This window comes from Ranitomeya variabilis, chromosome 5, assembly GCF_051348905.1.
Source record: "Ranitomeya variabilis isolate aRanVar5 chromosome 5, aRanVar5.hap1, whole genome shotgun sequence".
Classification (NCBI taxonomy): Eukaryota; Metazoa; Chordata; class Amphibia; order Anura; family Dendrobatidae; genus Ranitomeya; species Ranitomeya variabilis.
This window is the reverse complement of record NC_135236.1, coordinates 585,931,030-585,957,511: the sequence shown is the minus strand read 5'-3', so window position 1 is coordinate 585,957,511 and position 26,482 is coordinate 585,931,030. Positions and strand designations below refer to the sequence as shown.

The 26,482-nt window shown below is 43.1% G+C and overlaps 1 protein-coding gene across 6 annotated transcripts in view; it reads right to left on the bottom strand.

Moving 5' to 3' along the window:
* LOC143776536 (RUN and FYVE domain-containing protein 1-like) overlaps positions 1 to 26,482 on the bottom strand; it is a 531,317-nt gene that overhangs the window by 363,813 nt on the left and 141,022 nt on the right. For 5 of the 6 annotated variants that reach the window (XR_013215861.1, XM_077265993.1, XM_077265994.1 and 2 more), the window contains exons 8-9: positions 25,622 to 25,691; positions 19,265 to 19,366 (exon numbers count right to left, since the gene is read on the bottom strand). Coding sequence is in view for 5 of the 6 variants with exons in the window: in XM_077265993.1 (XP_077122108.1) it covers positions 19,265 to 19,366; positions 25,622 to 25,691 (172 nt within the window). In the remaining variant the exon portion in view is untranslated. The remainder of the gene's footprint in view (positions 1 to 19,264; positions 19,367 to 25,621; positions 25,692 to 26,482) is intronic. The other variant, XM_077265995.1, reaches the window with a different exon arrangement.

Genomic DNA, 26,482 nt, shown 5'->3' with positions numbered 1-26,482 from the left:
CCGTTCATCAAAAATAACAGTGCAACAAGCACTGTATCCTCTGTATCCTGAAATTGTCAGAGATGTTGCCCGAGTGGTTACTGCTTTGCCACCAACCCAAGTCAGTGTAGAGAGACTGTTCTCTGCTCTCAAAATAATTAGATCAGATTTGAGGGCATCCATGAAGGAGGATCTGACAGAGGCAATACTTCTTCTGAGGACAAATGTATAGATTTCTTCTAATTAACTGCATAACAGTGTTTATTGCATATTTATTTGCTATATTCTAATTGTATTCTAATAAATATAGTTTTTGCTCTAAGTGGTCTGATTACTTATATGATGGTGAGAAACTGAATGAGCACGATGTTAATATTTTACAAAAGTAAATTTATTGTTACGAATTGGCCATTTATGAAGGAGTCGGAGACGGAGCCGGAGCCGGAGTCGGAACCTGATAAAATCCAGGAGTCGGAGTCGCAACTGTGGCTTACCGACTCCACAGCCCTGGCGAGAATAGCCGTTTATTTTTATTATTTTTAACATTACATCTGTTTACTATTGAGGCTGCATAGGCAGCCTCAACAGTAAAAAGTCCCGCGGCAATGTCGCTGATTGGTCGCGTCGGCTGGGCGCGACCAATCAGCAAAGCAGGATTTAAATCCCACGGCAATGTCGGCTGGGCGCGAGCAATCAGCGAAGCGGGATTTAAATCCCGCGCCAATGTCAGCTGGGCGCGACCAATCAGCAAAGCAGGATTTAAATCCCACGGCAATGTCGGCTGGGCGCGAGCAATTAGCGAAGCGGGATTTAACTCCCGCGCCAATGTCAGTTGGGAGCGACCAATCAGCGAAGCGGGATTTAAATCCCGTGGCAATGTTGCTGATTGGTCGCGCGGTGTATTGCGGTCTCGCGAGATGATGGTGTAGTGGTCTCGCAAGACCGCTACGTCATCATCTCGCGAGACGGCAATGCATGGACCGGTCACCGGAGCGTCGCGAAGAGCGGTAAAGGCCGGTTCTGGATGTGGGGGCTGACGGACGGTGAGTATATAACGATTTTTAATTTTTTTTATTATTTTTAACATTAGATCTTTTTACTATTGAGGCTGCATAGGCAGCCTCAATAGTGAAAAGTTGGTCACACAGGGTTAATAGCAGCGTTAAGGGAGTGCGTTACACCGCGGCATAACGCGGTGTAACGCAGCCATTAACCCTGTGTGAGCGGTGACTGGAAGGGAGTATGCGGGCGCCAGGCACTCACTGCAGGGAGGAAGGAGCGACCATTTATCCGGACTGTGCCCGTTGCTGATTGGTCGTGGCTGTTTTGCCACGACCAACCAGCGTCTTGGATTTCCATGACAGACAGAGGCCGCGACGAATGAATATCCGTGACAGACAGACAGAAAGACAGACAGACAAAAAGACGGAAGTGACCCTTAGACAATTACATAGTAGATTAATATTATATATATATATATATATATATATATATATATATATATATATATATATATATATATATATATATATATATATATATATATATATATATATATATATATACACATATACACAGACACTGAATGTCACAATTCTGTTGTTGGGCGTCCCAGGACCAGGGGCTCATTCCTTGTCCCTAACGTTAGGGGTGCCCTAGCTTGTCCTGTTCCCCGAATTACTTCTGATGGTGAAGACGTCGGGGCCACATACCTTGCCTTAGCTCCTGGATCTGCCCTCAGGCCGTACCCTTCCCCCACCCAGGGAAGAGTGGAGTAGTAGTGTACTGTAATACACCAACCAGACTAACAAGGTAAAACGAACAGACATAAAGGAAAATACCAATCATACAAACATAATCACACAAACAACAGAGAGATGCGAACTCGGCTTCAGGAAAATGGCCGCCGCAATCCCCATCTGCGCGCGCGCGGCATCCCGCGGCCATTTTCCTGAAGCCTCGGCAGCAGAGCTCCATCTGCGCAAGCGCGGCCTCAGGAAGATGGCCGCCACCACCGGTAACAACAGGATTCACCCGGCTCTGCTGCATTACCGGGCTGCTGCATCACCTCACCGGGGAAAGGGACCCCTCTCACGCCATACCTCTCACTGCGCCTCCTCATCCCAGCACCTGTGCCGGTAACTACTGCTGCAACCCTCCCATGGACACCAGGCCGTGGCGTCGCCCACCTAAGCAGGAAGGGACCCTGCTCAGGTGCACGCCGTACCGCATCACCCCACCTCTGCCGACACCATGCCTCTTGTGACCCTGCTCTGCCACCGTCAGCCCTCAGGTGAGATACTGTAAATTCGGACAATAAGACGGACCCCCATCATATAAAAAAATATTTTTTTCTGCAATTTTCATCCCAAATTTGGGGTGCGCCTTATGGTCCGGTGCGTCTTATAGTCCGAAAAATACGGGTACTTACCGATAACGGTATTTCTCAGAGCCCATGACAGCACCACAGATAGAGGGGATCCGCCCTTCAGGGACAGGAAACCTACAGGATAAAAAGGGCGGTACCTCTCCCCTGCATCAGTTTTGTTTACAGAGCATCGGAGGTCCTCCAGGTTAGTTACAACAAGAGAAATATACAATTTTATCATATTGCTTAACAAGTGAACACCATGTCTATATAGAAAAAACACTTCATACAAAGGAATGTGCTCACCGCACACGTGATGAGGGGAAAAATAAGCAGGTGCTGTCATGGGCTCTGAGAAATACCGTTATCGGTAAGTAACTAGGCTTTTCTCAGTCCCCCATGACAACACCACAGAGAATTGCAGAGATTATTGCTTAGGGAGGGACTACAGCCTGCAGAACCCTTCTTCCGAAGGTTAAGTCAGATGAAGAGGCTAGGTCTCAGGGGTAGTGTCTAAAAAAAGGTTGAAGGTGATGACCAAGTGGCCATCTTACAGATTTGATCTAATGGTAACTCCGACCTTTCGGCCCAGGAGGTCGCCTTAGCCCTTGTAGAGTGGGCCTTCAGTCCCTCCGGAACAGCGTTCCCGGTGGTGAGTACGCCAAGGCTATCGCGTCTGTTATCAAGCGTGCTATAGGGCCTTTAGAGGCTCTGAGTCCTTTCCTGGGTCCCCGGAAGCAGATAAAAAGAGACCCTTCCTTCCTATGCAGCTGGGTGGAATTTATATACTGAACTAGACACCTTCTCACATCTAATGTGTGGAATTTTTCTTCTTTCTTATTTCTAGGGTCTGGACAGAAGGAAGGAAGGATTATTTCCTGAGACATATGGAAAGTGGACGCTACTTTTGGTAGATAGTCTGTTTTTAGTACAACCTTATCATCAAGGATTTGCGTAAAGGGAGGGTTTGCAGACAGGGCTTGGAGATCACTTATTCTACGGGCCTATGTTAGGGCTATCAGGAGGGCAGTCTTAAGTGATAGAATTTTAAGGGGTATTGATTCTATAGGTTGAAACGGGGAATCTGTTAATGCTGACAAGACTAGATTCAAATCCCAGGCTGGTAACCTATGTATAGTTACTAGTCTAGACCTTGCGGCTGCTCTGACAAACCTTATTACCCAAGGGTTGGCAGCTATGTTTTCACAGTACAATGCTCCTAGGGCTGCTATCTGTACTTTGAGGCTGTGTGCACACGTAGCAGATTTTTTGCGTTTTTTTCGCGGTTTTTCGCTATAAAACCGCGAAAAAAACGCTAACATTAAGCATCCTATGTAACAGAATGCAATCCGCATTTTTTGTGCACATGCTGCATTTTTTTCCTGAGCGGAATCGCAATCCAGAAAAAAACGCAGCATGTTCATTAAAATTGCGGAATCGCGGCGATTCTGCACACATAGGAGTGCATTGATCTGCTTACTTCCCGCAAGGGGCTGTGCACACCATGCGGGAAGTAAGCAGATCAAGTGCGGTTGGTACCCAGGGTGGAGGAGAGGAGACTCTCCTCCACGGACTGGGCACCATATAAGTGGTAAAAAAAAAGAATTAAAATAAAAAATAGCGATATACTCACCCTCTGGCGGCCCGACCTTCTCAGCGGCTTCCGAGGTGTGTGTGAAGGACCTGCGATGACGTCGCGGTCACATGACCCGTGGTCACGTGACCGCTACGTCAATGGAAGGTCCTGAACACACAGCATTAGGAACGGAAGCCGCTGAGGTGAGTATAACCTTTTTTTTTTATTTTTTTTATTATTTTTAACATTCTATCTTTTACTATAGATGCTGCATAGGCTGCATCTATAGTAAAAAGTTGGTCACACTTGTCAAACACTATGTTTGACAAGTGTGACCAACCTGTCAAACAGTTTTCCAAGCGATGCTACAGATCGCTTGGAAAACGCTAGCATTCTGCAAGCTAATTATGCTTGCAAAACGCTAGTTTTCTGCGGGTATATGCATGCAAATTCTGCATGCGATATACCCGCGGCAGGAGGCGCAGAATTGCCGCGGAAATTTCCGCGGCAATTCTGCTACGTGTGAACTCAGCCTTAAAGTACTTGCTGAAAGGCCTAGATCTAAACCCTTTTGTAGAAATTCTAATATTTCAGCAACTGGGACCCCATCTTGCAATCTTACCCTGGAGGTGGATAAAAAATTTTTCCAGGTTTTGCCATAGATTTTTGTGGTCACGGGCTTCCTACTTTTCATTAGTGTAGAAACTATCTTGTCATAAAACCCTCTTTCCTTCAATAGTGACCTCTCAAATTCCACACTGTCAAGTGGAGATTCTCTGACTGAGGGTGGAACACCGGTCCCTGTGATAGGAGGTCCGGAAGATCCGGAAGAACCCAGGGATTGGTGACCGATAGCATCCTCAGCCAGGAGAACCAGGCCCTCTTGGGCCACAAGGGCGCTATTAGGATGAGCCTGGACCTGTCCTCCCTGACTTTTCGCAGAACTGCTGGAATGAGGATAGTTGGAGGAAAAGCATACGCAAGACTCTGTGTCCAAGGAATCGTGAATGCATCTACAGCCTGAGGGTTCCCCCTGGGGTCTAAGGAACAAAATGTTTTCACTTTAATGTTGTGCACATTGGCAAAGAGGTCTATTACAGGGATTCCCCACAGATCTGTAATTTTGTTGAAGATGTACTGATTTATTATTATTATTATTATTTATTTATTTATATAGCACCATTAATTCCTTGGTGCTGTGCATGAGAAAGGGGTTACATACAGAGTTATAGATATCATTTACAGTAAACAGGTTTACAGTGACACACTGGTACAGAGGGGAGAGAACCCTGTCTTTGTGGACTTGCATTCTATGATTTAGAGACCATTCTCCTTGTTTTAATTGGGTACGGCTCAGGAAGTCCGCTTTCTGGTTCTCTACACCTTTTATATGTAGGGACGAAAGGGATAAGAGGTTGTTCTCTGCTAGGCTGAAAATTTTGGAGGGGGTTTTTATTAGTGTTTGAGACCTGATCCCCCTGGTGGTTTAGGTAGGCTACAACTACTCTGTTGTCCGAAAATACTCGGACATGATGTCCTTGTAAATTTGTTTAGGAAAAATAGTAATGCACGACTCACTGCCCACAGTTATTTTTGGTTTGAAGAAGCCCCGTGTTCCTGACCTGTCTATACCCCCTGAGTGACCCTGTTGTCCAGGTGAGCTCCCCACCCTGTGTGGGACTTGCATCTGTGGTGACTATCCGAGATACCTCTATCACCCAGGGAATCCCTTTTGACAGGTTGTTGGGATCCATCCACCAAGTTCGGGAATGAATAGTATCTAAACTTAGAGTCATGTGACTTTCTAAACGTCCCCTTAGTATAACCTGGTTTCTTAGAATGTCCCACTGGAGATGTCTCGTGTGGAGTTATGCCCACTGAACTGCTGGAAGGCAAGCAGAGAGGGACCCCAGTAATGACATCGTCTTTCTCACAGTCATGGAAGGGTTTAAACGAGCTTCCGATACTAGATTTATTATTTTTGTCTTTTCTGGACTGGGAGGCAACATTCTTGAGAAATAGAGTCCAAGGTGAGACCCAAAAATTCCTGAACCCTGGTTGGTTCTAGTTTTGATTTTTGAAGGTTTACAAGCCAGCCTATATTTTTTAGAGTATCTATCACTCTGATCGCATTGTTGACGGCAGAGCTGGGCCGAGCTGCTCACAATCAGAAAGTCATCCAAGTAAGAGACTATTAAAATGTCTTTCTCTCTCAGATGGGCCATCATCTCCACTATCAGTTTGGTAAATATGCGGGGAGCAATTGATATGTCAAAGGGAAGAGCTCTGTATTGGTATTCTCTTATCTCTCCTTTCATGACCACTGCTAGTCTGAGGAATTTTTGAGAGTTCTGGTGAATGGGGACATGGTAATACTCGTCGCTGAGATCCAGTACTATCATGAAACAGTTTGGAAACAGGTTTTTGATCGTTGACTTTATTGACTCCATTTTGAATCTCTGGTGCCTTACGTAAGTGTTTAACTTCCGCAAGTTTATTATTGTCCGGAAGGACCCGTCCGGCTTGGGAACTAGAAATAATGGGGAGTAAAATCCCTTCCCTCTTTCCAGAGGGGGGACTTCCTAGATGACAGCTTTGTCTATCAGTTTTATCATTTCCAGTTCTAGGGCTTCTTGTTGTTGAGGAGAGGACCTCAGCGGTGTTACCACGTAGTTTTGGGAAGGTAGGGATAGAAAGTCTATTTGAAGCCCCAATCTTATTAAGTTTAGTATCCAAGGGCTGGTTGAAATTTTCTCCCAGGCCGGGAGGAACTGAGATAACTCCCCCAGGGTGGGAGGGAGGTTGTCACTTGGGGGGGGGTTCCTATCCCACGAGGAATTACCAAAATGGAACCCCTTGTCTCTTTTGTTCCCTTCATCCCATCTGTTCTGCTCCCTCGGTGGTCTTTTCCTAAAGAGTTTCCTATTCTGAAAGGGCCGTCTAGTGAATGGTGGGGCAAGGTATGGGAACCCTTTCTTCTTGTCACCTGCTTTCTGCAAGATATCATCCAAAGTCTGTCCGAAAAGAAACTTGCCCTCGCATGGGATTGAACAAAGCTTTTGTTTAGTTTGTAGGTCACCTGGCCAACTCTTTAGCCATAATGTCCTCTGGGCCGCATTCAAAAGGGCTGCAAATTTAGATGCTAGTTGAATTGAGTCGGCCGATGAATCTGCCAAAAAAGCTGCTGCTCCTCTTATTATAGGGATAGACTCTAATACTTTATTCCTAGGCACCCCATCCCTCAGCTGTTTTTCTAAGCTGTCAACCTAAATCATTAGGGATCACGACGTGCAAGCAGCTGCTATGGCTGGTTTTAAACATCCCCCTGCCGACTCCCAGGCCCCTTTACGGAAGGTATCTGCTCTTTTATCAAGAGGATCTTTCAGAGTTCCCATGTCCTCAAAGGGTAGTGCAAATTTTTTAGAGGCTTTCGCTACCGCAACGTCAAGCTTGGGGGCTTTATCCCATGAAGTAGAAGCCTCCTTTTCAAAGGGATATTTTCTTTTTATAGAGGGGACCGATGAGTTCTCTCTCTGGCTTTTCACACTCTTTTTTTTTTTTTTTTTTAATTAATGCTTGGATGTTCTCATTAAGGGGAAAAACTTTACGCTTTTTTTGGCTTAGTCCTCCAAACATTATATCTTGGACCGTTTTGTCAGGACGGGGGTCCAACACCCCCATAGTCACCCTTACTGCCTTTACGAGTGCGTCAACTTCATCTAGGGGGAAGCAATGACGACCTCCACTCATTATCCGAGGAGGAGAAAGAGGAGTCCCGTGTATCTGAGTCTATACTCTCAGAGCTGGAAGAATCAGAATGAGGGTAAGAAATAAGTTCCTTTCTTTTAACTTTCCCTCCTCCTTTAAGAGAATTAAACGCAGTTTCTACCTCTGACTTAATTACTGATCGTAATTCAGAGGCAAAATTTAGGATTTCCTAACAGAGGACTCGTCCTATACAAGAGTCACACAGCTTCTTATCCCAGGATTGTGATAAAGCTTTTTCGCACAAGGGGCAGGTTCTGTGTTTTGTTTTCCCCGTTCTTTTCCTTGCCTAAGATAAAAAGAGAAGAGGGAACCCTAATTACAAAAGTGGACGTTCACGAAGATCACTCACCAATCTGACGCAACCACATTTACCGGTTCTGGAGGAGGGGTAGGCTCCTGTAGAGTAGGGTCCGTAGTTGGTAGCTGTTTAACCACGCTGGAGCTTTTGCTGCGCTGTGTGGAATGACTTTTGGACCTAGAACTCCGAGAGGCATCAGGAGTTTGTTTTTTCTGTACATCTGGTTTTGTCCGTTGGTGGTGGCGCAGTTGTTGCTGCTGGTCGCTGTCTTCCATGGTATACCCATGGGACGGCATGCAGCAAGGAGCTCCTTAATCCACAACTTTTTAAAATTTTAGCCTATTATTAGCCCCTTCCTCTGTGGCTGCTTCGCTGAGGAAAGCGCGATTTCCTCTTTTTTTTTTCTTTTGCTCTTCTCTGCGCATGCGCAGCCAAATGACCCGGAAATGTTATATATAGATCCGGGGCGGCGGCCATCTTGGTACACCTTATGTACTCAATGCGCACGCCCCGAACTGGAAGTTTGTTACCATTTCCGGTGTCAGCGCCATCTTGGAACTCATGCGCGTGCAATCGTGGTAGCCCCTATTCTCCTATCCGGAGTGGCAGCTGCGCTCCCCGTCGCTCATGCTGCAGACCCCTCGGTCCCAGCAGTGGCGGCTTCGGACACCGCACCAGCCATGACAGGGGCATCCCCGCTGCCAGGACTCGGAAAGGCTGGCTCCGGATCCTTCGTCCAAAGCATCGGAACTCTTCAGGTACCATCCTAGCAGGTTCCCCGTCAGGGACAGTAAACCAAACTGATGCAGGAGAGAGGTACCACCCTTTTTATCCTATAGGTTTCCTGTCCCTGAAGGGTGGATCCCCTCTCTCTGTGGTGCTGTCATGGGGGACTGAGAAAGGTGAATTAGCACATACCCAAAACCTAGCAACAGTTACAGTAACTCCACCAAATGCCTTCTCAAATAACAACCTTCAGCAAACCTTCAGCAAAGTGCATTTGAACAGCAAGGTGGCTTGTTGTTGAAGGGAAATAGAGAGAGAGAAAAAAATATAAAAATTCTATAAATCTTCAGCATAGCGAGTGTGAGCGAGCTGAGTGTGACCTGAGCGTAAGTGTGGACGGCGGTAAGTGTGACTTGTGATTCAGTGAGGAGGTATTTGGAAGGCCTTTAACAAATACCTGTGTGAATTTGTGTGAGTTGCTGAATTGGGAGTAGCTATATTCACAAGGGGTTAACTTAGGGTGGGCGGTCATAATCAAGGGTTTATAAGGGGCAGCTGTTTGGGGCTCAAGTCCTTTTTGAAAGTGCATTTGAACAGCAAGGTGGCTTGTTGTTGAAGGGAAATAGAGAGAGAGAAAAAAAAATAAAATTCTATAAATCTTCAGCATAGCGAGTGTGAGCGAGCTGAGTGTGACCTGAGCGTAAGTGTGGACGGCGGTAAGTGTGACTTGTGATTCAGTGAGGAGGTATTTGGAAGGCCTTTAACAAATACCTGTGTGAATTTGTGTGAGTTGCTGAATTGGGAGTAGCTATATTCACAAGGGGTTAACTTAGGGTGGGCGGTCATAATCAAGGGTTTATAAGGGGCAGCTGTTTGGGGCTCAAGTCCTTTTTGAAAGTGCATTTGAACAGCAAGGTGGCTTGTTGTTGAAGGGAAATAGAGAGAGAGAAAAAAAAAAATTCTATAAATCTTCAGCATAGCGAGTGTGAGCGAGCTGAGTGTGACCTGAGTGTAAGTGTGGACAGCGTTAAGTGTGACTTGTGATTCAGTGACTTTGGAATCAGGGAGTTTCCAAGGGAGGAATTGCTGTCTGTTTTTAATTAATACTTTGTATTTATTTTTTATATAACGTTTCTGTGGTGCAATCCCCATTAGGAAATGTGCTCCACTATTGTTAATGCCATCCAGTGCACATCTTGCCTCATGTATGCAGTCCTTGATCAGCCGGTCGAGGGTGCATACTGCTGTGCGAGATGTGAGCACGTTGTGCATTTGGAATCCCAGATTCTGGATCTAAATGTGCAGCTGGCAACACTGAGATCCATAGACAATATGGAGAAGAGTCTTCTGCTCACAGAGCAGACGCTCAATGGGATAGATGAGGAGGGGGATGGTAGGATGGAGCTGCAGGACAGCAAGGCAGTTAGCTGAGTGACAGATAGAAGGCGGGGTAGTGGGAAGAGTGCCAGGGAGGCTAGTCCTGATCTGGCACACCCCAATAAGTTCGCTAAGTTGGCAGATGAGGGGGGTGCCAGTACAGGGGTAGCACTGCTGCAGCCAGGCATGTCCTCTGAAAGCCGGAGGAGTGACTGCTCCAGTAAGGAGGGAAATAGGAGAGCAGGGCAGGCCAGACAGGTGCTGGTAGTGGGGGACTCAATTATTAGGAGAACAGATAGGGCAATCTATCACAAAGACAGGGATCGTCGAACGGTGTGCTGCCTACCTGGCGCTCGAGTCCGACACATCGCTGATCGGGTGACAAGATTACTGGGAGAGGCTGGTGAGGACCCAGCGGTCATGGTCCACATTGGCACAAATGACAAAGTTAGAGGTAGGTGGAAGGTCCTTAAAGATGATTTCAGGGAATTAGGCTGCAAGCTGAAAGCAAGGACCTCCAACGTGGTATTTTCCGAAATACTGCCTGTACCACGTGCCACGCCAGAGAGGCAACGGGAGATTAGGGAGGTTAATAAGTGGCTCAAGAATTGGTGTAGGAAGGAGGGATTTGGGTTCCTGCAGAACTGGGCCGACTTCTCAGTTGGCTACAAGCTCTACGCTAGGGACGGGCTGCACCTCAATGGGGAAGGTGCAGCTGTGCTGGGGGAGAAAATGGCTAGAAGGTTGGAGGAGTGTTTAAACTAGGGATTGGGGGGGAGGGTATTCATTTTATAGGAGGGGAAGATAGTGCAGATAGAGACCTGGGCACAAATAAGGAAGTTGGGGGTGGCGGTGGCATGGGGGGTGGGGTTAGAACAGCTAATAATTTAAGAAAGAATAGAGGTACAGAGAGGAACATCAAGTGCATGTATACTAATGCCAGAAGCCTCGCCAACAAAATGGACGAATTAGAACTAATGTTGTTGGAACATAATTATGACATGGTGGGGATATCTGAAACATGGCTGGATGAGAGCCATGACTGGACTGTTAACTTGCAGGGCTATAGCCTTTTCAGAAATGACCGTACAGATAAGCGAGGGGGAGGGTTGTGTCTGTAAGTAAAATCCACCTTAAAACCCATCCTGCGTGATAACATAGGTGAATCTAATGAAAATGTAGAGTCCCTGTGGGTGGAGATAAGGGGAGGGGGAAAAAATAATAAATTACTGATAGGGGTTTGTTATAAATCTCCAAAAATAATGGAAGCAATGGAGAATATCCTCGTAAAGCAAATAGATGAAGCTGCGACTCAAGGAGAAGTCATTATTATGGGGGACTTCAACTACCCTGAAATAGATTGGGGAACAGAAACCTGCAGTTCCAGTAAAGGTAATCGGTTTTTGACAACTATGAGAGACAATTACCTTTCACAACTGGTTCAGGACCCAACAAGGAGGGGGGCACTGCTAGACCTAATATTAACCAACAGGCCAGACCGCATATCAAATATAAGGGTTGGGGGTCACTTGGGGAATAGTGATCACAAATATTAAGTTTTCAGGTCTCCTTTAATAAGATGTGTAGTAGAGGGGTGACAAGGACACTAAACTTCAGGAGGGCAAATTTCCAATGGATGAGAGAGGATCTTGGTGCAATTAGCTGGGACGATATCCTGAGACATAAAAGTACACAAAGAAAATTGGAGACGTTTATTAGCATCCTGGATAGGACCTGTGCACAGTATATACCGTATGGGAATAAACATACTAGAAATAGGAGGAAACCAATATGGCTAAATAGAGCTGTAAGGGGCGCAATAAGTGAGAAAAAGAAAGCATTTAGAGAATTAAAGGAAGTAGGTAGTGATGAGGCATTAAATAAATATAGAAAATTAAATAAATTCTGTAAAAAGCAAATCAAAGTAGCAAAGATTGAGACAGAGAGACTCATTGCCAGAGAGAGCAAAAATAACCCCAAAATATTCTTTAACTACATAAATAGTAAGAAACTAAAAAATGATAGTGTTGGCCCCCTTAAAAATAGGTTGGGTGAAATGGTGGATGAGGATGAGGAAAAGGCCAATATGCTAAATGACTTTTTTTCATCAGTATTTACAAAAGAAAATCCCATGGCAGCCAATATGACTAGTGATAAAAATTCCCAATTAAATGTTACCTGCTTAACCCAGCAGGAAGTACGACGGCGTCTAAAAATCACAAAAATTGACAAATCTCCGGGCCCGGATGGGATACACCCCCGAGTACTGCAGGAACTAAGTACAGTCATTGATAGACCGTTATTTTTAATCTTTAAAGAGTCCATAATAACAGGGTCTGTACCACAGGACTGGCGTATAGCAAATGTGGTGCCAATATTTAAAAAGGGGACAAAAACTGAGCTCTGAAATTATAGGCCAGTAAGCTTAACCTCTACTGTGGGTAAAATCCTGGAGGGCATTCTAAGGGATGCTATACTGGAGTATCTGAAGAGGAATAACCTCATGACCCAGTATCAGCACGGGTTTACTAGGGACCGTTCATGTCAGACTAATTTGATCAGCTTCTATGAAGAGGTAAGTTCCGGACTGGACCAAGGGAGCCCAGTGGATGTAGTGTATATGGACTTTTCAAAAGCTTTTGATATGGTGCCACACAAAAGGTTGATACATAAAATGAGAATAATGGGGATAGGGGAAAATATGTGCAAGTGGGTTGAGAGCTGGCTCAGGGATAGGAAACAAAGGGTGGTTATTAATGGAGCACACTCGGACTGGGTCGCGGTTAGTAGTGGGGTACCACAGGGGTCAGTATTGGGCCCTCTTCTTTTTAACATATTTATTAATGACCTTGTAGGGGGCATTCAGAGTAGAATTTCAATATTTGCAGATGACACTAAACTCTGCAGGGTAATCAATACAGAGGAGGACAATTTTGTATTACAGGATGATTTCTGTAAACTAGAAGCTTGGGCTGATAAATGGCAAATGAGCTTTAATGGGGATAAATGTAAGGTCATGCACTTGGGTAGAAGTAATAAGATGTATAACTATGTGCTTAATTCTAAAACTCTGGGTAAAACTGTCAATGAAAAGGACCTGGGTGTATGGGTGGATGACAAACTCATATTCAGTGGCCAGTGTCTGGCAGCTGCTACAAAGGCAAATAAAATAATGGGATGCATTAAAAGAGGAATAGATGCTCATGAGGAGAACATAATTTTACCTCTATACAAGTCACTAGTTCGACCACACTTAGAATACTGTGCACAGTTCTGGTCTCCGGTGTATAAGAAAGACATAGCTGAACTAGAGCGGGTGCAGAGAAGAGCGACCAAGGTTATTAGAGGACTGGGGGGTCTGCAATACCAAGATAGGTTATTACACTTGGGGCTATTTAGTTTGGAAAAACGAAGGCTAAGGGGTGATCTTATGTTAATGTATAAATATATGAGGGGACAGTACAAAGACCTTTCTGATGATCTTTTTAATCATAGACCTGAGACAGGGACAAGGGGGCATCCTCTACGTCTGGAGGAAAAAAGGTTTAAGCATAATAACAGACGCAGATTCTTTACTGTAAGAGCAGTGAGACTATGGAACTCTCTGCCGTATGATGTTGTAATGAGTGATTCATTACTTAAATTTAAGAGGGGACTGGATGCCTTTCTGGAAAAGTATAATGTTACAGGGTATATACACTAGATTCCTTGATAGGGCGTTGATCCAGGGAACTAGTCTGATTTCCGTATGTGGGGTCGGGAAGGAATTTTTTTCCCCATGGTGGAGCTTACTCTTACTACATGGGGTTTTTTTGCCTTCCCCTGGATCAACATGTTAGGGCATGTTAGGTTAGGCTATGGGTTGAACTAGATGGACTTAAAGTCTTCCTTCAACCTTAATAACTATGTAACTATGTAACTATCTCTCTGACAATGAGTGCTTGACAGAGTCCAGATTATATAGGAGATGGGCATGGCTAAGGCTGTGTGCACACGATGCAGATTTTCTGCGGATCCGCAGAGAATTTTTCTGGGCAGAAACGCTGCAGATCTGCACTGTGATTTACAGTACCATGTAAATCAATGTAAAAAAAAAAGTTGTGCAGATGGTGCAGAAAAATCAGTGCGGAATTGCTGCGGATTTAAAAGAAGTGCATGTCACTTCTTTTGTGCGGATCTGCAGCGTTTCTGCACCCCTCCATGATAGAAATCCGCAGTGGCAAAAACTGCAGAAAATCCGCACAAAATCCGCATCAATTCCGCGGCAAATCCGCACAAAATCCGAGGCTGCTGATTCTGCCAGGAGATGCAGATTTTGTGCAGAAAATTCTGCACCACTTTTCCTATGTGTGCACATGCCTTAACAGTGCACAGCTGAGCCTTAATGCAGGGAAGCTTCCAGGAGCTGTCAACAGAGAACATTAACCCCTATCTGCTAGAAAGAAACCTGCGCAGTTTAATATGAAGGTGAATTGCTTCTAATCAGTGCAGGAGTAGGAGAAATCAGACGCAGCAGTCTTCTCCTCTCTGTCGCAGTAAACCTGTGATAAGTGTGTTCAGTGGGCTGTGTCTGAATCCTCTATAGAGCTAAGACTGCAATGACAGGAACTAAGTTAAAATAAGCTACATTTGTGTTTTTGTGGTCTGCTACTTTTCTACTCATCTGATCAGACGGCCACTTCCATAAGAAAAAACACAAATTGAGACTTTAAAGGCAACGTGCCATGTAAAAATGCATTATGGGGTTAATCTGCAGATTAAGGCTAAGTGCACACGTCGCAGAATTGTCGCGGAAATTTCCGCAGCAATTCTGCAACTCCTGCCGTGGGTATAATCGCATGCGGAATTGGCATGCATATTCCTAGAATTTTGCAAGCATAATTAGCTTGCAGAATGCTAGCATTTTCCAAGCGATCTGTAGCATCGCTTGAAAAACTGATTGACAGGTTGGTCACACTTGTCAAACATAGTGTTTGACAAGTGTGACCAACTTTTTACTATTGATGCTGCCTATACAGCATCAATAGTAAAAGGATATAATGTTAAAAATAAAAAGTATTGGTACAGAGATGTGGTCTGTGGTCCCCACCTGCAGAACCACTCCTTTATTGAGTGTGTCTTGATAATTGCCAATAATTTCCATCTGTAGTCTATTCCATTTGCACGTGAAATTGATTGTCAAACAGTGTTGCTTCCTAAGTGGACAGTTTGATTTCACAGAACTTTGATTTACTTGGACTTATATTCTGTTGTTTAAGTGTTCCCTTTATTTTTTTGAGCAGTGTATACACAATGGTCCTGTGTACAATATCACCAGTGATCACTGTATTACCTTTACACTATCTAAAGAGCTGCAATGTATAATGTCACCGGTGATCACATGTATTACCTGTACACAGACGCTGCATACTAAGAACAGATCTCCTGTGTATAATGGCACTCATGGTGATATTAGTATTGTGGGTTTTTTATTACTGATCAGTATTTTAGTATTCAGTCACTATGTGGTGGTAATATGTTGTCCGGCCATGGTGTGACGGTATTTGTTCCTTTTATGTGCTATTATTTGGTCACTATGTGGTAATATGTGGTCTGGTCATGATGTGGTGGTATTTGTTCCTTGTATGTGGTATTTTTGGTCATCACGTGGAGGTAATATGTGGTCTGGACATGGTGCGGTGGTATTTGTCCCTTGTATATGATATTATTCAGTCACTGTGGTGGTAATATGTGGTCTGGACATGGTGTGGAAATATTTATTCCTTGTATGTGGTATTATAGGTCACTATGTGGTGGTAATATGTGGTCTGGTCATGGTGCGGTGGTATTTGTCCCCTGTATGTGATACTATTGGTAATTTAAAAAATTGAAAAATAAATAAAAATATACCTAAATTGTATTGGATATTTTAACAAATGTTTAATAGGTTAGAGTAGGGCCCGGCCAAAGTAGTCTACCTTGTCGTGGTGGCAGCTTAAAAAAATCTTTTGACAGTGGACAGGTTGAGGGGTGGAGCCTGGGTGGAATCTCAAGGGGTCCCTAAAATGTTGCCAGTATGAGGCCCCGAAATTCCTAGTGGCAGCCCTGCACCGAGTCCAGGGAATAACATAAATTAGCTGCTAGGGTATAATATTTTAGGAGAAAGTTCTCTTTTTGAGCTTTAAAAATACTGACACAGTTGGCTGCTCCAACTCCCCACATACACTGTCTAAACATTCTCTTGACAAGTTTCTCATCATTTTTTTTTTTTTAAATGAGAGGAAGAGTCTAGCAAAAACAATATTTTAGGGAAAGGTACCATCTTAAGGAGATTATATTTTCCAGTGTAAGATAGTGAACTTTTTTCCATATGTTTATCTCCTAGTTTAATTTCTGTATAATCTGAGTAATATTATGGGATTGAGTTTGAAGATCAGATGTTAGAATGATTCCCAAGTAATTCAAGAAGTCAGTTCTCCAAGTGAAAGTAAAAATATCTTTACAATTCCTCACTGTTCATTTAAACAAGTGATTTGAAACTAACAATAATTGTAATCGTAAATATCTATTTAATTTAATCTAATCGCTTTTCTAATATACCTTAATTAAAGCCTACCTTAATTAAAAAGTCCTCATCATTCCCTCTCTATTCTCTGTATTGTTTACCTACTATAAATAATAATAATTTTTATTTATATAGCGCCAACATATTTTGCAGCACTTTACAATTAAGCGGGGACATGTACAGACAAATTCAATACAAGTTAAGACAATTTAAACAGTGACATTAGGAGTGAGGTCCCTGCTTGCAAGCTTACAATCTGCTGACAATTCATTTGAGAATCCCCAGTGCATGCTGGCATTCTGAACGAGACATTATCAGGGGGCTGGAGCTGTAGCCACTGCCACAGCCTGTATCTACACCTTTAAAGAAACGTCATCAGTGACATCCGTTTCAGCAGCTGGGTTAGTCTCAGCTCTACTAAGTATGCGATACTTGCCAATTCCAACAATGCACAATAACAGAATGCTGCCTCGAAGGCTCTAAGGAGAAGTGAAGAGCCGGCAAGAGAGTGCACTGTCTGCATATTGTAAGGGAAGCACGCAGAGAACAGAGACAGACACATCCTCAAAAGTGACAGCTGTTTTAGAGGCTGGCTGGTCTCTGCTTTTTCTGCTCGCTGTGTTCTCTCCTCACAATGCACATTGACAGTGCGCTCTCTTGTTGGCTCATCTCTTCTCATTAGATTCGGGGAGGGAGCACACTGTCGATGGGCACTGGCTGTCTCCTAGCTCAAATGCAGAAAGTCTCACACAGCTGTCAAATAGTTAAGACAGCAGAGAGCCCAAGGTCAGTAACTTTAGTTACGCTCTCCTACAGAGCCACAGTTATTTACCTAAATTCATGGGGATCTTATGCACCACTAGTCAGCCTTCATGCTTTTTCAGATTTGCTTTCCACTTGACAAAGAACACGTGTTGCCAAAATGTTGTGTGATATAATTTAAAAAGTACTAAATAAAAGCCTTAGCATTTTGGACTTCGTCCAGAGCTATTATCATTAAATTACGCAGATTTTTTTTTTAATTTTTCTTAATCTTATATATAACGGGAGGGCGTGTCCGTCTGTCTGAAGCTTCCGGTGTCTGCCCAGTGTGGCCCAGAATGAGTGCTTGCGCATATCACACTACGGTGCCATTTTACTGAAGATACTGAAGACATGTGCTAAATCGCAGACACAGTGTCTTTAACAAAATGGTGCTGGAGTGTATTGCAGCGCACGAACTTGCCAGGTCCGTTCGCCACAATACACACTACTGGTCAATCATAGGCCAGCAGCTTATGTTGGTGTGCACATGACTGGGCGCATAACAGTGACGTCATACAACCCCGTCGCTTTGACACTGAAGTCAGCCAGAAGACGAGGACGCGTTACAGGGGAGAGGTGAGTAGGAGCATTTATTTAATTTTTTTCTGTATACTGAACAACTTCAGCGCAGGCAGAAGGAAATATGCCAGCATGTGGTAACATATTCCAGGATGGGGGAGCATATGCCAGCATGGAGGAACATATGCCAGGATAGAAAGGACATATTTTTGTAAACTAAAATCTCAGTATTCAGGTTAAGTTGCCATGTTGGCACTCTGTCTCTAAAAGGTTCCCCATCACGGTTGTAGTACATTACTTAAATAAAATGGTGCTGGAGTCAGCACATGCGCATACAGCGATCTCCGGTGGCACTTTATTGAATACACTATACAATTGCAGACGCAGTGTCTTAAAAAAAAAAGAAGAAAAAAAAAAGTGTAAATTTAAAAATGCCCGAATAAAAAAAAGCTTGTGCATATACCAGTATGGAGGATATATGCCAGGATAGAGGAAGACATGCCAGGAAGGGGGGGGCATATACCAGGCATATGCCACGCTAGGGGGAGCATATTTCAGGATGAGGGGAGGCAAATGCCAGGATGGGGAGGGGAATATGCTAGGATAGGGGAGAGCATATACAAGGATTGGGGTAGCATATACCAGGATGGGGGAGGATACACCAGGATGGGGGAGGATACACCAGTATGGGGGAGGATACACCAGTATGGGGGAGGATACACCAGTATGGGGGAGGATACACCAGTATGGGGGAGGATACACCAGTATGGGGGAGGATACACCAGTATGGGGGAGGATACACCAGTATGGGGGAGGATACACCAGTATGGGGGAGGGGGAATATACCAAGATAGGGGGGAGCATATACAAGGATTAGGGGGAGCATATGCCAGGGTGATGGACATATGCCAGGATGGATGGAAATATGCCAGGATGGGAGGTATATAACAGGATGGGGGAGAATATTCCTTTATATCTTCAGTCTGGTACCCCTGTTCCTGTGTGTGGCTGCACATTGTTGCTCCAACCTTCTCTCTGCTGCCTCCACCTGCTCTCTGTAGGAGTTGCTTTTTTCTAAACTAAAATCTCAGTATTCAAGTTACATTGCCAAGTGTACAATAATTCCTTACATAATGCAAACTAACTGAAGCCAACCTATGATCAATGGCATCAGAAAAATGGCACTGAAATTAGTGGGAATGTTAAGGAATACATAAAACCAATATCCAAAAATTAATAGGAGTAATAACGGTTAATTCAGTCATAAAAAGCAAATTAAATTGTGAATTATTACCATTATCTTACCTCTAAATGTCTTTCACTTTTCTTTTGAATGCGCGCACTCTCTTGTAGTAACTGATTATGTTCATCCTGCAGTGATACAATGCGATCCTTTGCAGCAACAAGCTATGCAGGGATTAGATTAAAAAAAATACATACTCAGAAATACATCAGTGTCCTGTACAAATTTAGAGGATTTATATAGAGCCGGTGCTATATATATATTTAATGTTAAACCTGGGTCTCGTGACTGATCGTTATCGGATGCTAAAGTGATTACATTTTTGCTAAAGGCCCCGTCACACATAGCGAGATCGCTAGCGAGATCGCTGCTGAGTCACAAGTTTTGTGACGCAACAGCGACCTCAGTAGCGATCTCGCTATGTGTGACACGTACCAGCGACCAGGCCCCTGCTGCGAGATCGCTGGTCGTGTCGGAATGGCCTGGACCGTTTTTTGGTCGTTGAGGTCCCGCTGACATCGCTGAATCGGTGTGTGTGACACCGATCCAGCGATGTCTTCACTGGTAACCAGGGTAAACATCGGGTTACTAAGCGCAGGGCCGCGCTTAGTAACCCGATGTTTACCCTGGTTACCAGCGTAAATGTAAAAAAAAAACAAACAGTACATACTCACCATCTGATGTCCGTCAGGTCCCTTGCCGTCCGCTTCCTGCTCTGACTGAGTGCCGCCGTACAGTGAGAGCAGATCACAGCAGTGACGTCACCGCTGCGCTCTGCTCTCACTGTACGGCGGCACTCAGTCAGAGCAGGAAGCAGACGGCAAGGGACCTGACGGACATCAGATGGTGAGTATGTACTGTTTGTTTTTTTGGTAACCAGGGTAAACATCGGGTTACTAAGCGCGGCCCTGCACTTAGTAACCCGATGTTTACCCTGGTTACCCGGGTGCTGCAGGGGGACTTCGGCATCGTTGAAGACAGTTTCAACGATGCCGAAGTCGTTCCCCTGATCGTTGGTCGCTGGAGATAGCGGTCTGTGTGATAGCTCCCCAGCGACCACACAGCGACTTACCAACGATCACGGCCAGGTCGTATCGCTGGTCGTGATCGTTGGTAAATCGCTATGTGTGACGGGGCCTTAATAGAGACATTTAACAACTAACCACATAATAGGAGATAAATGTCTAATCACTGTGGACAAATTCCTAGTGACTGAGAGGTCATAAATGTTTATGACATTACTCCCTTTCAAGGGATTGTCCAACATCTGGAAAAGAAATGCATAAAAGCATTTAATAACAACAATAAAAAAAAAAAGTATTAGTAATTTTTAATGCCCTTATGTAGGCCTACATTTTGCACATTTGAATAAGTGCAAATTACATACAGCTGCTTGGATAAAAATACTAATCAAAAATACCACATGGACAATTTTTACCCTGCTGTACAATATGTAGTGTGTCCTTTGCAGAAGCAGGGAAAAGTTCTATGAAGGTGGTTCAGACACTGAACTAGCTCCATACGTAGCAGCTATTGGTTGTTTTACACAGCAGACATCCGCCAAAAACTGCTGAGGTTGGGGTAGTTCATCCCCCTTAGAGGTCATGGTGAATAACAGCCAAGATATCAACATGTTGAGATGGAGAGGGCCCTCAGTCATGTATATTAGGCTCCAGCAGTGCATTAATGGATACCAAGTAGCTTGCTTGATATCAGTTAGGGGCTGCAATTCAGCCCTAGTCATAACGAAAGTTTAAATTGGTGCCTCTTAATTTCGCTGTATGCCCATGGGAGAACCCCTTCAAATTCAGTACTCACTGTAATAGGAGCAAAAAGCACAGTGTGGCAAGGTACCACATCTGCAACAGGCTCGTAATATCAATAGTATGCTATACGAATACTAAAGATGCTTGTCGTGAGAGGGATTAATCATTTTAGCAGTTCTTAAAAGAGGTATTTTGAATTGGCGAAACCACTTGTTATATCAGACCCAAAAGCAAATGGAAGCAATAAAGCCCAAAATAAAATAATAAAATTGTTATTCTTGTTGAGTTGAGCTATTTGACTTGTTCTTAACTCACTGGTTCACTGCAATGACAAAGTTTGTACATTTTTCTGACAAAAAAATATACATACAAACATCTAAGGAAAAAAAAAAGACAGATCTCCAGTTCCGCTTGACTGAAAAAAACAACAACTCAAACAAAACAAAATGGACTATCAGACAATGTTAGGAAGGCTCAATATTGTGTTTGGAGCTGAAACGTTGTATTTACACTTTATGTAAATAAAATCAATAAAGTCCGCCTGTTTAACTTAAAAATGGGTTGTCTCAAATGCAGCATAATGAGCAAACTGCTCCAAAACCGCAAATTCCTGCTTTTCAGGGGCAGCGCACTCCTGAAGACTGACAGTTCAGACAAGCAGCAAAGTCATGCAGCTGGTCCAGTTTAATGGTGGAAGGTGCAGGGGAACTAAAGCTGGTAAGATCCAGGTATCCAACCAGCTTCAGAACGGTGCAGGTAGGCTGTAAAGCATATACCCTCCTCACACTGCATGCTCGTTGCTATGTTAACTGGCCAGGCGAGGACTGCAGGGTTGTCAGTAACCTAAACAACAAGCTATAGACTGTACACTTAAAAATCTCTCATCTGCTATTCACAAAATACAACAAATTGTATTAACAAATCCCCAAAATAGTATATTTATGAAGCAGGAACAGGTTAGCAGTTTTTAAACTGATAAAGCAATTATGGAGAGAGAGGAGGAAGAATGCGACAAGCAGTAGTGGTGGTTGATGACAATGGTGGTGATGACGCCTGTTAGGTACTACTCGAGGAAGCAGTCTGGCTGCCACAAAGACAAGAGAAGGCTTAGGAGCTCAACATGAAGCTTGCTCTAATTGCTGGCAGGCATTCTTTTTCCCAATGAGTAGGGGGTGTCTCTTCATCTGATGACAGCCTGGATGTCCATAGCTTATTTTCCTCCTGTAGACTGCCTATGATTGGTCTGTCGGCAACATGCAAAATGCTTCAACACCAGCATGTACGATTCACCACCACCAGACCAGAGCTTTCATGCTCTGTTTTAGTCTCCTCCACCCACAACACGTGCACTTTAGAGCATACCTTGAGATCTGCAATAGCTTACAGTGGTCCAACATCTGGCAGTGCACCTACCACCACAAGTTACAGAGCTAGCAACCCGGCCATAATTTTTAATGGTGCTACTCCATATCCTCCATCCTGTTGTCATCCAAGTACAAATACTCTGCCAATAAATTAGCTAGTTGCTGTTCAGGTGGCCTATCTTCCTGGGACACTGGGTGCTGTGGGTTAGGGAACTAAGAGCTTGTTAACATATTGTGTTTTTCACAGAATCAGGAAAGTGAATGAAATTCCTAAAATCTCATGCTACTTATTTTTTATTTGCAGATTTCAATGTGTCTTTTTTTAATCTGCAGCATGTCAATTCTTTCAGTGTTTTGCAGTGTTTTTCATCCATTTAAATAAATGTATAAAAAAGCATGACAAATACACAAAATAAAAAGTATATTTTAGAATGTGTTTTTCATGCAGAAGAATCTGCTGAAAATACTCAACATGTACACATACCCTAAGGGGCAGAACTGATGAAGATATCACTGACAGAATTGAAATTCCACTAAGTAAAAAATTAAAAGTTATGGCTGTTTAAAAGGTGGATTGAGCAGAACACCGACGCAAGCTAAAAGAGAGACGTGACATCAACCTGCTGCGACTGAGACAAGTGATCTGACACCGTACTGTTCGAAAGTATTAGACAGATTTGAAAAAATACCTTAAAAACTAGAAGTGGTTGTATTTTGTTAATGAATGAAAAATAAGATGTTAACCAATTGAACGATTCACTTCTAAATACTACAGTCAGTGACTGGTAATTTGTTTAACAGCATAGATTAAAGCTACCTCTGAATGCTGCTGTCAATGGCAGGCGACACTGGTATAAACCATACAACAACCACCATGTAGAGAGCAAGATAAGCTTCAGAGCCTGCTCCATACCTGCACATGTGCACCCAAATTACCTCAATGTTGGGAAAAATATTTAGAATTGAGAGGCCTCAGTGGTTGGCACGTTTCTTCAAAAGTGGCTTTAGTTCCATAAAGATGAGGTACATTCTGGTATCCTCCATTTTGATACAGGAAAGATATATATCTTTGTAACGTGTTAGCCAGTGGATAGAAAAATATTTAGAATTGAGGACCACTGAGGACTCTCAATTCTAAATATTTTTCTATCTACTGGCTAACATCTTGTGTAGATCCTTCTGTGTAGGTAATCAGAGACAGACTTGATGCTGGGATCCGAGCTCTGTGAGGGTCATATCATCACTCCTGGGAATCATTGTTTTTCTTTATGATTAAGAGATTTCTTCACGCCATTGGCTGTATGTTTGGAGTTGTTGTCCTGATGCAAAATAAATTTGGAGCCAGTAAAACATTTCCTCGAAGACACTGCATGATATTAAAACATCTACCTGTATTTCTAAGTATTGAAAACATAATTAATACTGACCAAATCTCAAAATTTACTTGCTGAAATGCAGCCCCAAACTTGCAAGCAACTTCCACCACAGTTCACTGTTGCCTACAAACACACAATGCTCTCCAGCCTTTTGTTGAACAAAGTGCCTTCTGTTATAGCCAAATATTTCATATTTTGCCTCATTAGTCTAGAGCACCTGCTGTAATTATTCTATTCCCCAGTTCCAATGTTTTTGTACACAGTTGAGCTACTTGGACTTGTTTCCATGTCAAAAAATATTGTTTTTGGCCACAATTCTTCAATGAAGACCATTCATGGACAGAGTTTTCTCAACGAGAGATGTGTGTAGCTGGGACCCCATTGGTTGCTACCAGTTATAAGCTGATAACACGGATTCGAAATTAGAAAATACCAAGGGAAGTAAACATGCAGTGTTTCATCTTCTGCACCAAGTTTCCTTGGCCAATGCGTCTATGGTCCTCCATTTCTTGATGTCCTCACTGCTGAGAAATACAGGCTGATATTTATTCATCATGTAACACCATCAAGAAGGCATCTGACTGGCTTCGGAAGTAGACAACAATCCTAAACATACAGCTAATGTCATTAAGAACTATCTTCAGCGTAATGTAGAGCAAGCAGTCCTGGAAATAATTATATGGTCTCACAAAGTCATAATCTTAACATCAAGTCAGAAGTATTTCCTCAAACCTACATCCACAGAAGATCTGTGGTTTGCTCTCCAGGAGGTTTGCAATAACTTTCTGCTGAGATTTCTACAAAACTTGTGTATCCAATTTTGTCTGGCATAAATTGCAGATATTGCATTTGCAGAGCCCTGAAGGGTGTCCAAACTGCTGAAACATCACTATTTTGAAAACATTTATTTATACTTTATCATTTATGTCTGGTCACTAGGCACTAATTATTCATCTAGATCCCACTTATAATTATTTTCATTTTGTTACTAATTACATCTAATAATATACATCCCTGAACAAGATTGGATTAGGGTGCTCCCTACTGGGCATTCTGTGATAATTTGTATGTATTTTAATATATTTTTTATTAAATAACTGGAATTAAAGACTATTATTTAAATCTACCAGATGGGTCTCTCCCTTCGGCTAAAAAGGATCCAAGTCTGAATTTTTGCTCTAAATGTTTATTTGAAGTGATATTGCTTCTTGAAAATTGGACATTTGTGTATTATTACTTTCTTAGATAAAGTAAAGCTGTTCCCTTTTCCTTATCTATAAAAACTTGTGACACTGCTTGTGCATCCTTGCCTCCGCTTGATCGACTCCCTGTTTTGATCAAAACTGGCAAATGTGTGAAACCTTTTGAGTTTCTCCTAAAACTTTTCATACAGGTTTCCTCATAAATACATAAATTAATATATACAAATAGTCTTATTTTTGGATTAGGAAAAGGCGGGTGATTAGCCACTCAAATACTGCTGTCAGTGACTGGTAATTTGTTTAACAGCATAGATTAAAGCTACCTCTGAATGCTGCTGTCAATGGCAGGCGACACTGGTATAAACCATACAACAACCACCATGTAGAGAGCAGGCTAAGCTTCAGAGCCTGCTCCATACCTGCACATCTGCACCCAAATTACCTCAATGTTGGGAAAGGGAAAAATATTTAGAATTGAGAGGCCTCAGTGGTTGGTACGTTTCTTCAAAAGTGGCTTTAGTTCCATAAAGATGCGGTACATTCTGGTGTCCTCCATTTTGATACAGGAAAGATATATATCTTTGTACCGTGTTAGCCAGTGGATAGAATATTTTCTATCTACTGCCTAACACGGTACAAAGATATATATCTTACCTGTATCTCAATGTTGGGAAGCAGTTAAAAATCAGGATAAAAAGAACAAGGACAAACCTCGTCATTTAACTTTGAATTTGTCTTCTCCAAAAGCTCAATTTTTGATTGAAGATCTCCAACAGTGCAACTAAAATATATAAATGTACTAATTATTAATCATTACCAGTCAATTCTTATGCTTTAAAAACAATTATTGGTGGCAAAATTTATAAATGTAAGCGCTGTTAAAAAGACATTTATATTTGTCATTTAAATTGGTAATATCAAATATCAGCCTGTCGCCTCCAGTCTAAGGCTCTACTCTGAGGCTCTAATCTGCGCTTCTCCTACCTTTGCTCGCATTTTTATTTCCTTGGTATCTCCAAGCATCATGCTATGTCAAATATTTATCAGCATCCACCACAGCTAAAAGCTTTCATATAACACTCGGACCTCACTAGGTTTCCGACCAGTCGTGATAGTAGCTTTTCTGATGTCCCTTAACCAGTCACATATCAGCAGTTTTCATCAGTTATAAAGCATCCTATGCCATCAGATGACATTTTCCATTAAAAAACTATAATTGTCAAATTCGTCCCATTTGTGTCTGTCATTAATCTATGTAAAGGTTGTGGGGCATCAGTATAAATATTGTGCAGACCAGATCATGCCCCAACAGCCCAGTTGTCAACCAGCTCTTGAGGCATTTCTGGATATCTGCCATTAAATATATTACTGACATGGTCAAGGGTTAGCTTATACAGTGCAGGAGGGAAGCCATGAGGACTGCATTTACAAATATGCTGTATATGAACGATTGGGTTCTACCAAAGACACCCATACACATTAGATGGCTTTCAGCAATCTCAGCCAACTGTCCCATAAACTACCAACACCAGACATGGTTCAGAAGTAAAATAAGATATGTTCTGCACCCAA